General features: G+C 51.6%; 1 protein-coding gene across 3 annotated transcripts in view; it reads left to right on the plus strand.

The window, feature by feature from the left end:
• Window positions 1–4,727, plus strand: part of CHD6 (chromodomain helicase DNA binding protein 6) — a 227,244-nt gene extending 222,517 nt beyond the window's left edge. For all 3 annotated transcript variants that reach the window (XM_060079536.1, XM_060079538.1, XM_060079537.1), the window contains one exon: window positions 1,481–4,727. In XM_060079536.1, coding sequence (XP_059935519.1) covers window positions 1,481–2,377 — 897 coding nt within the window. In that variant the 3' untranslated portion in view covers window positions 2,378–4,727. The remainder of the gene's footprint in view (window positions 1–1,480) is intronic.
• The last annotated feature ends 6,463 nt before the right edge of the window (window positions 4,728–11,190 follow it).

An 11,190-nucleotide genomic window follows, 5' to 3' on the forward strand; every position in this document is an offset into this window, starting at 1 on the left:
TGGTCACGTGTGAGAATCAGGTGGGCTGGGGCCACAGGGCCTGGGCTCTTGCTGCCTCTGTCACCCACCACTTGTGCCCTGGGGGCAAATCCTGCCCTTCTCGATTTGTGAGAAAGAAAGGTGACTAAACACGACGGTTCCAGAGGTTTCTCCCTTTCTGCTTTTCTTTTTTTTTTGGCCACACTGCGCCGCTTGTGGGATCTTCATTCCTTCCCAACCAGGGATCAAACCCAGGCCCTCGGCAGTGAAAGTGCAGAGTCCCAACCACTGGATTGCCAGGGAATTCCCTCTTCTGCTTTTCTAAACCAAGGCCTTTTGAGAAGACTTTTCTCCTCAAACAAAGTTCACCATTGTAAAGCTTTTTGCCCATGATGACTGGTTTTTCTTTAATATTCTTTGGGAAATTCTTCGAAGGACAAATATAAGACCACAAAAATAGTATTATTCCTGGGGACTTGGGAACATTCAAGTGCACATTTTTCACGTGTGTATGAAACTCTGAACTCCCTGTAAAATGGCTGTAACAGTAGTAGCGACTCGTAGGGTGGGCGTGACGACGAATTGAGATCCTACACACGGAGCCCGTCGGCCAGTGCCTGACACAGGGCAGATGCTTATTTCGTGTTACTGCTAAAAAGAGCAGAGAGCCCTGCCGCTCTTCCATTATCACCACCCCCTTCGTTAGCACCTCCGACGGCCAGGTTCCCTCACTGCTGAGACCCTCACTACCGAGAGGAGCAGCGCATCTGAGCCGCTCCTCATGTCAGGGCAGATGTGCACACGTGCACGCAGCCCGCTGAGAGCTTGACCCGTGTCGCCCACTCACCTGCTGCTGTGACTGCCTCTTAAGCAGAGACCTGTGGCATCTTCTGAGGATCTAATTTAGGTACCATTGTCCTCTCTGCCCCCACAGCTGGGGGCTTAGGTCAGGACTGAGATCTTCCTGCTCCCAAGCCCCATCCTCCTGCCCTGCTTTGTGGCTTCAGTTAAAAACCGTCCTGTGTCAGGAGGGAGGCGAATGTGGGGTCTAGCCGAGGGGTCGCAGCCGCAGGTCTCGACTGCCAGACTCGGCAGCACACGCACTCAAATAAGAGAAGACTGGCACAGCCCTGTGCAAGGATGACACGGAAACTCATGAAGTCCTTTTTTGTTGTTTTTGCATTTTACACGTGAAACTACTGTAATATTATGTCAGTTATCCCTCGATTAAAAAAAGTCTCGACTAAGATTTGAGGTCTCGGCTGGTTCCAGCTCCCAGTGCTCCGGCAGCCGCTCCGCAGGGCGGGCGCCCCTCTGCCGTGAGCACAGTGGAAGTGGCTCGGTGGTTTCAGGCTCTCAGCCTCGAGGGAGAGGCCCTTGGGGCACAGAGCTGTGCAGCTCGGGGTGGGCAGGTGGACAGGAAAGGCCGGTGAGGAGCCCCCAGCTTCTCACCCACCATCCAGTAACCTTCAGCATCTTGTGTCTCTTCGTCCTTTTTCAGGGGTTTCTCCCAGAAAACAAGTTCAATCACACCCTTCCTGAGCCTGTTCTCCGAGACTCAGGCCCCCGCCGGAGGGGCAGGCGGCCCCGGAGCGAGCTCCTGAAGGCTCCCGCCCTCGTGGCGGACTCCCCCTCCGGGATGGGGCCTCTGTTCATGAACGGCCTGATCGCCGGGATGGACCTGGTCGGACTTCAGAACATGAGAAACATGCCCAGCATCCCCCTCACGGGGCTGGTGGGGTTCCCGGCCAGCTTTGCAGCGATGCCCACGGGTGAAGAGGTCAAGAGCACATTGAGCATGCTGCCCATGGTGCTGCCGGGGATGGCCGCCGTACCCCAGATGTTTGGGGTCGGGGGGCTCCTCAACGCCCCCATGGCCACCACCTGCGCCTCGGCTGTGCCAGCGCCTTTGTCAAGCACAACGAAGAGTGGCACGTCGGCGGCTGAAAAGACTGCAGAAGACCAGCCTAGCGGCCGTGATGTCAAAACGGACACGTCAGCTGAAGACAAGCCCGGTCCTAGTCCATTTTCCGATCAGGCCGAACCCGCAATAACTACGAGTAGTCCTGTGGCTTTTAACCCGTTTCTCATCCCAGGAGTGTCCCCTGGACTCATTTACCCATCCATGTTTGTCTCCCACGGCATGGGCATGGCTCTGCCGGCCATGCAGCAGGCCAGACACTCGGAAATAGTAGGTCTGGAGAGCCAGAAGAGGATGAGGAAGAAAACAAAAGGGGACAACCCGGACCCCAGCCCAGAGCCTGCACCCGGGTTGGAGAGGGAGCCGGGCGGTGCCCAGAGCTGCCCCGAATCCAGGGCCCCCGCGCCTCCAGAGAGAGGACACGCAGCACAGGCTGGCGAAGGGGGCCCCCAAGACTCTAACAGTGTCACCAATTAGAACTTTTTCATTGAAGAAATTCTTATGACTTGTAAGTTTCTTATCCCATCAAGGTTTGTTACTTCCCTCACTTCACTGTCATAAGAACCTGTGTTTCCATAAGTACTATTACCTACCTGATTTCCTGTCTGAGAACTATGGTAACAGATGTTAATAGTCACAGGGTCTTGCCACGTCATCAGCTAAGTGTCGTTGACCTAGTGTAGGAGGCGCAGAATCCTCACTCCGTTACCCAGTTGTTCATTCCAGCCATCGTAGTTAGTGCAGACGTGGGGACACGCCCTGCCCCCTTCTCTTCCAAGTTTCCCACTTACTTGAGGAGGAAAAATGGCAAAGGAAAACCGTCTAGGGATTTACCAGTGAAGAAGGGCCGAAGGAGAGGCAGAGAGCAGCTCTTTTTGCCATGAGCTGTGCTGAATGGGAAGAATGTGTTGGGGAACCGAAAAGCACAGAGAAAGAAGTGCTGGTGCATATTTTTTAGTTAAAATGTTTCCCAGTTTTATCATGATTACTAAACGAGTAGGATAGGCAGAAGTATATAATTAATGGTTGAAACCACGTATGTTCATTTCTTTCTAAAACAGAAACCTTACTGGTAGTAACACCTTTGTGGGTTTTCAGGCACCTGCAGCAAGAAGAAATACCGATGGGGCATTACTTGATACACACGCATCCCCCCTCTCCCAAGTTAACGGGGTTCTCAGTACAAGAGACCTGTACACACCTTGAGCCGTTGCCGGCGACGATGGGGGTGGAGGACTGCACACGACTAGCTATGCCCCCGCCGAGGCCTCTTAGGGACTGCTCTGGCCACTGCCAGGCCTCCTGGCTCCTAACATCACGCTCCCCTTTGCCAAGAATCAGGCTCTTTCTGGAGCCTGCAAAGCAAACAGTCCCTCAACACTCTTAGACTCGCCAGGGTTTGAGGTTTGTACCACCTCTTGGAATGCGACTGTGAAAGGTTTTTTTTCTTTTCTCCAGATTCTTCTCTACTCGGTTTATATTTTACAGTCGGACCCAGATCCCAAAGCATCAATTTAGCGGAGACCATGTTGCAAATTAACATTATTCCCCCTTCTTCCTCAGCTGCCCAGGCCGGGAAGAACCCGCCGGCCCCAGCAACCCTCACCTGCTTTCCTTCTCCCTCCCACGTGGTCCCTCCCTTCTGATGGTGTCACTTTTCACCCACAGTTCACACTCTGAGACTTGAAAGAAGCTCGTGGTTCAGTCCCCAGGGGCACAGGGCTGTGCAGGACCGTCAGAAATGTTGGAAGTGTTACTAGTACCAGTTTCACCTTTTGTTGTCACAATTTACTGTATTTTTTACTTTTTCTGTTACAGTTTTGCTATAATTTATCAGAAGGTCCAAAAATTTGACATAACTATTTCAGTTTGCATTATTTATTTATGATGCTTTTGTCATTGTCTTTTATACATTTGGGATTATAAATTATGTAAATGTCAAAATGAGCATCTCAAAGAAGTCTGTTAAATTGGGGCCGGAAAAAAAAAATCAATCAGCTGTATTTTCAAAAATTGGAGTCCCAGTTTTATGAATTAGAGTTATAAATCAGAAATTCTATAAACTGATCATATAAGAAGAAAGAATCCAGTAATTGAACAAATTCTATTTAATGACATCTTTGTAGCATAGGTGATCTCTAATGCTGACAACAGATTTCTTAGAAATGCTGCTCTCTCTATTTAACTAACATTTTGTTCAGTTTTGCCTCCAGTGGAAGCAGAAAAGGTTTTTTCAGCTGTTAAATCCTAAAAATCAATATAATTTATTTATGTAAAAAAAAATCACTCAATTGATATATTTTTTGAACCTTTTAAGTACTAATTTTCTTTTTATCAAGTAGAAAAAAAACTGTATTTGCCCTAAATCCTTAAAATACAAATGCTATAAAAATTCATGTATCTTGAAAGCCTTACTGCAAATGAGTATTATAGACATCCAGCAGAGCCTGGGTTTTCTTTGTTGTCGTTGTTTTGTATGGAAAAGCTGCTTTCCCCAGGTTCCACTTAGAACCTACAGTAGGTCACAGGGTTCAATATGGATTTGATTTTAAAACCCACCAGCATGCTAAATCCCGTGTTATATCTTATCGAACCTGTATGTTAACTCTCTGGGTGTTTAGGCTTCTCTGTGACTGCTATTGTGTCCCTGTTTGCAAAATGAAAATGACACTCTGTGGATTATTTGCTCTGTAAGGCATAAGTGCTTCTTATGATTATTTTGACGTTTCCAAGAGCAAAAGCCAAATTTAAGCTCTCTTCAGCAAACTTGAGCCTTTTCATCTAATTCCATGTCACTCACAGCCATAACTTTCCTTGATCATTCTTCACCCCATGTCTTACATAATAAATTGTCTGTGGTCTTGATCCTGGATTTAAAAAAAAAAAAAGTTTAAAAGTCAAATTTGTATTTGAGGACTTCAGTGGCACTTGGATGTCTCTTGCTGCCTGGGCATTTTTATGAATGCATCATATGCACACAGGAATCCACTGTCTTTCCTAGGTGCCCAGTTTATGCCGGACACCCTGTTGGGGGCTTGTTAAATATCATTCATGAGGGTTGGCTTGATTTATCTCTTGAGCTACCAGAACACCCAGTTAAAACAGATGCCATAGAAGGGGGTGCAGCACCGCACCTGCTCCCCAGACTTGGGGTCTGAATGCTCGCAGCTGATGCCTCCACTCTCTTAAGCCCCATTTCATAGGCCCCACCTCAGGTCACACACCTGGGGCTTCAGGAGGGAACCTCTGTGGGTTGGAACAGGCCCCAAAACACAGAAATGCCTCAGTAGCTGAAGTTCTTACAGCTTGTTAAGAACTTCGTGATCCTTAGCTTTGGGTAGCTGTGTCAGAAGTTACCAATGAGGCTGGCAGGAAAGTGCCAAAGTCTCGGTGGGGCTGAGCAGGAGCCCCATCAGCCTCACCCTTGCTGGGTCCCTTGCTGGTACCACCAGGTAGTGGATGAACAGCCTGGAGCATGGGTGGGCCGTGGTTCCAGAAGGCCTTACGGACCTCTGCTACAGTTTGCTTTGTAGATCTTTAGACTTGGGGAGCCCTCCTTCTGGGTAGAAGTAGTAAAGAGTCTTGGTTTCACTCGACCTCCAAGCCTGCCCCAGTAGATTCTACCTCCTCGTATGAGGGTGGGAGAGTACAATTAGTCATGTACGTTGGGCTAGTGTTTTAATGTTTTGTGCGTGTTTACCGTAAGTGACCTCATTTGTCCTCAGAGCATCTTGGTTGCTGGGTAGAGGAATGCTGGCGTCCAGTCTCCCTCATGAAAGCCAACGGAGAGGCTGCAAAGGTATCTCATAAACCACAGAGAACAGAGCTGGGATAGACAACCCCCCAACCCCAGCAGCCTGAGGCCAGGACACTCCAACCTTTGTGATACTTAGTCTGGGACCCCCTCAGCCTCAGAGACCAGCCCTGACTGAATTACACTCGGGAAAATTGGCACCGGGAAACATGGAATAGTTGTGTCACACCCTCTGGAAAACTTGATGCTCTATTCATTTATACCTTAAAATGGTTTCTTGCAAGAATTACTGTTGATTTGCCTGGTCTAGAAACCACAAAAGGACCTCTTTTTCAGGTCAGCAGTGGGGTTCACCCAGCTCAGTGACTATCACCTTGGTTCTGGACCGTGGCTACTCAAAACCCAGTCTCCGAGGGACAGGAGCGTGAGGGCAGGTCCTCAGGACACACGGCTTGTGCTACCAAGTGGCCGGCATCGTGACCACCCTCATAATCCACGGTCAGCGGGGTATCTGTGGGGTAAGGTAGGAAATAAGGGAAAGGGATGAATAAAGTACCGGCTCCTACGAGGAAGGTGTTCCCCGCGGTGCGTTTGGAAATGACTGAAGTTGGTGCTGTGGAAGCCCGTCCTGGTGTCCGAGCTCCCAAGGTCAAAAGGACAAAGGGAGCAACTAGGATGGGGGGTGGGGGGAGGAGAGTGGAGGCCCTGGAAGACCTGTGGTTGCCCTGGCGGAGGCAGGAGCAGCGTTCCCACCTTCTCTAAGCTTCAGTTTCCTCCTCTGTAGAACAGGGGTAATTATAACTTGAACCTATAGGGTTGTTGATGGGGTTGATGGAAATGATCAATGTCAAGTGTGTACAACTGCTTGTTACATTTGAGTCGTGTACCTTTACTCCTTTTAAATAGCTGGTGAGGTGAGGATTGGCAGTCCCGGAACGATAAGGTAGTTAAATTAGGGGTGTAGCAGGGGAATCAAGGGTGAGGAGAAGCTTGCTCCAAGCCCCGAGGCAAGTACAGAGTAGATCTGGGGTTGGACTCAAAGCACCTGCAGGAAACAGGTTTTCTGACTGCCTCTGTCCCTATGACCCTACACACAGGAAAGAAGGGGCCTTTCCACGCAAGCCCGTTGATCAGAGTGAACTGAAGGGGTGAGGAGACTATTGTGGGGCTGGGGGACAGGGCAGCTCCCAGGTCTGTCTAGCCTCCCTCAGGGTAGGGTTGCCAGATTTAGGGGAAAAAAGACACCCAGTTACATTTTAATTTCAGATAAACTAATATTCTTGGTACACGTATATCCCATGCAATATCTGGTAGGTAATTATGCTAAGGTGTTTTTGGTTTATCTAGATTTCAAACGATTAAGGAACCAGGCATCCTGTTTTCTCCAGTCCCTTAAAGTAATGACGCCCATTTACTAGGAACTTCTTTGAGTGGGGCTTGTGCTTTATGGCCATATTCCCAATCCCCACAATAACACTGAGGTTATACCCATTTTATAGATGAGAGAACTGAGGCCCAGAGAGGCTAAGTAACACCCAATCACCCAGCTGATAAATGGCAAGGGATTTGGGGACACAGAGAAACCAATTCCAGAGCCATAAACTGGCCAATAATGGAGTCAGGGTAGGCATCTGGTCTGAGGCGTGGAGGAGGCTACCCCTCAGTGCAACTTTGTAAAATAGCAGTAAACGGGGATGATGAGCAAGGGGAGAGGGCCTGATCTGCCCCGTGCTGCCCCCTGGCTACAGTGGCCAGCCCTGAGGCCAGAGGAGCCAGGTCACCCAGGAAAGAAGGTATTTCCTTCCCATCCTGCTGTGCGAGCCTGGGGGCGGTCATGGCGTCTGGGTGCTTGGACTCCCCAGCCTGGGTCCAAGGGGAAGCATCCAGCCTTAGAAGGTGGTAAAGAAGGCTGGCAGGGGGTTGTGTAACTGCTCAGCCAGAAGGGCCTGGTGGGAGGGGAGGGGAGGAGTCCTCTGAGGCAAAGAGGAGAGAGGCAACTTGGCTTGCGGGTAGTTCCCCAACAAGGGATTGAACCCATGCCCTCGGCAGTGAAAGCGAGGAGTCCTGACCACTGGACCGTCAGGGAGTTCCCAAACTGTACTTTTTTTTTTTTTTTGCTGAGAGGCAACTTGCGAACAGACCACCTCCAAAGGCCAGAGCCTCATTTCAGCCCAAGCTTTGAGTAAGTACCTGGAAAGCAGGACCAGAAACGCCAACTGCGAGAGCTTCGGTCTGGCTTTTTAGTGTGAAAACTGCTCGCCTCTTGCCCTAGGGTGCCGTCTGCACCCACCAGGGCCCTGGTGACCTTCCTCCCCCCTCCCCCGCGAGGCCCAGCCTCACGTCCGCTAAGGGTCCCCAGCACCGCCTCCCGCTGCCTGCTCTGCGGCCCGCTGTGCCAGGCCTCGACGCCCATGATCTCATCCCAAACGTGTTCCCCAGACGAGGACGAGGCCCAGGTGGTTGTCACCTCCTCCAGTGGCACCGTGAGTGGAAGGACAGGAGCCTAGAGGGGCGTCTGATTCCAAAAGCGCAGGCCCCTCCCAGTCTTCCTAGAGCATACACCCCATCGCCTGGTTTGGTACAGCCCACACGCCAAGAATGGGCTTTTATGTTTTTTAATAATGGAAAAGTCAAAAGAATGCTATTTCACGACCCATGAAAAGCATACCAAATTCAGGTTTCAGAGACCACGAGATTTTCTTAGAGCACAGCTATGTTCCTTTACATACTGTCCGGGGCTGGCTCCACCCCACACAGCGGGCTTGAATGGCTGTTCCAGAACCACATGGCCTGTAAAGCTGAAAATACTTGCTATCTGGCCCTTTACAGAAAAAGCTTGCAGACTCCTGTCCTAGAGCATCCATTGTATTCACAGATTCAGTGCAAGAACTAAGTCATTTAAAGTATTTTTATATTAATTCAAACGTGGTTTTGTATAAATATAAACCATACACTAGTATAGAAGAGTGACATCTACTTCTGAGATAAAACAGACTTCAAAGAAGTGCTGGACTTCGGGCCTGTCTCGAGTTTCCGCCTCCAAACCCCCAGGGCATCCTTTCACTTCAGAGGAAAAGTCAGAACCGCCATTCCTGCCCTCTCTCTCCTCCACGCCATGTCCTATTTGGGGCAAAGAAGAAGGAAGCCAGAGGACAGATGTGAAGCTGCCAGCGATAGAGAAGCAATTTTTAGAGAAAGGACCCAAAAAGGGCAGGAAGACGCGTGTTCGGAGGACACAGGCACAGGGAGACACACAACGTGGGTTAAGGACCAGAAGGCAAAACCACCCACGCCGTGGGAAGGGGCCCCCGAAACGGTCCTCCGTCAGGGGCTCTGGGCTGACTACCTGCAGTGTGGGCTGAAGATGGGCCTGGCGGACGAGCCAGCTTGGGTCATGGTCCCACCTGGAGCTCAGGCAACAGGAAGGCCAGATGCGGGGAGCTGAGTGCAAGGCAGCAGTGGCTGGGAGCCGCCGGCGGGTGCCGTAGCCAAGGCTTAACTGGCAGCCACATCCTGGAAGCCGAGTTCAGAGGAAACAGGAGAGAGCAGCTGGGACCAAGTCTCTGCAGGGACAAGTGAGTTCCTGTCACACACCCTCCCACATTGTGACTAAGGGCAGCCGGCACACCTCAAAGGGCCCCAGCCTATGGCCAGCTCGACCCTCTTGTGGCAGAGAGCTGGTGAACTGGCCTCCCAAAGGCACGGGGCCCTAGGACACTGCCTGGGGACTTCGGGCCCGTCCTGCTGTGCAGCAGGCTGGGCTGTGCTCCGGACACAGATCAGATCAGGCACCACCCTGCTGCTGGGGGTCTCAGAGTCTGGTTGGGGGACACGACTGACCCACAGAACTACCAAATCCGCCGGACGTTGCCCTCTCCTGACTCAGCACCAGGCAGAGGGACGTGAGACACTGAATGGATTCAAGGCTCCTGCCGGCCAGCATGGATTATGCGTGGGGAGAAGCTGCGGGGGCGCAGACGTGGGCGAAGACAAGGGGGAGGGCACGGGAGGGAGGGAGTGCCGCAGTTTTCAGGGGAGGAAGATGGGCGATTCGTCTAATGACTTCCTAGTAAATTTGACATCAACGCAAGAGGGCAAAAGTGTAGAAAGGAGTTTTAAAGCTGTGCCAAGGGTTTACCTAGAATAAATCAAGCCCCATCCGCCTCCATCCTTTTTCGGGGGGATGACTCTTGGGTGAAGAGAGCCGTGCTGGGTGTTTTTCACAGTGATGGAAAAAACAGCTGTGGGCATGTGTCCTGACCTGATGAATGGCCATGCCCAAGGAGAACTAAGAAACAGGTATGTGTCTCTGAGGAGACCTCAGTGACTCATGGGCCCTTTTATTCAATATATTGCAGTGTTCGTAAACTCGCATGCCTCCTGGGTGAGGCAGGTGACATACACGAGTGACACAGGGCAGAGTTAAGGCAATAAGTTTAAGATTTAAGACTTAAACTTAAGACCAATGGCAACTAGAAACCTCTTGGCCTGACTCAAAGGGGCAGCGGCTACCAGCTACAGCCAATTGATGCCATAGAGGCATTCGGGCTCTGTGTTGCCCAATACCCTGATTGTTTTTCAACAGAGGATGGAAATTCAGATGTTTGTATAGAATCCCCAGATTTTTAAGTGTATGCAATAAATTCAGGTTTTCAGAAACTCCAGGGGCAGACAAATGTCTGTTGACGGTCTGGATCCAGGGCACTGGGAACAGGTCTGCTACTTGAGCGACGGCCGAGCCGTGGGCGCTGTCAGGCTCCCGGTACAGCCCCCAGGTGACGTGAGAAAGCAGAATCAGGAAGTGTTTTAAGGGAGGTGACTATCCTGTCCCCCACTGGGGTGTTCGGCTGGCTCTCAGAAGCAGGACACGAGGAAAGGCTCCCGAGTTCACGTCGGGTGCAGTGCCGGCAGCTAGCAGCCCCCGGAGGACTGAGCTCTCCCCCCGAATGTCCAGGAAGGCACTGCAGTCGCAATGGGGACGACCCTGGGCACCTGCCAACATCTGATGGGATCCCCACCCCACCCCCCGGACTGAAGCAGCCGTGTGAAATCTCCTCAGTCTCATCACTGGGCCCCTGAAGCTAGGGTCCTGTTTGGGTGCCTGTGCCTGTCGTGTTGACACTTGGGCCTCACCCTTCTCTGTCCCCGGTGCATGCAGGTTCCTGAGAATCCTCAGGGTCTTAGAAAGAGTGAGTGATCTCACCTGCGGCCACCCTGCAGGTGTGAGTGGGGGAGGAGAGCAGGATGGGGGAGGGGTCCAAGCCGAGCACGAGCCGCAGGCAGTGACCAGAGGAGACTGGAGAGGCGTTAAGCCTCGGTCCTGGCTCTGACCGAGAGGAGGCCAGACCAGGAGAGCAAGATCCCGGTCCCACGGCCCACCCCTTCCCCCATCCCCACTCCAGCTCTGATCCAGGCTTTTCCATTCACAGATCCCAAACGTTCCAGGCTGGCAAAGAGCCAGAGGGGCTGCCAAAGCCCCAGTGAATGCCTTCGGGGGGACTGGGGTGGGGGGATGTGCAGGCCTCTCAGGTGCATT

This window comes from Mesoplodon densirostris, chromosome 16 (genome assembly GCF_025265405.1).
Source record: "Mesoplodon densirostris isolate mMesDen1 chromosome 16, mMesDen1 primary haplotype, whole genome shotgun sequence".
NCBI lineage: Eukaryota > Metazoa > Chordata > Mammalia > Artiodactyla > Ziphiidae > Mesoplodon > Mesoplodon densirostris.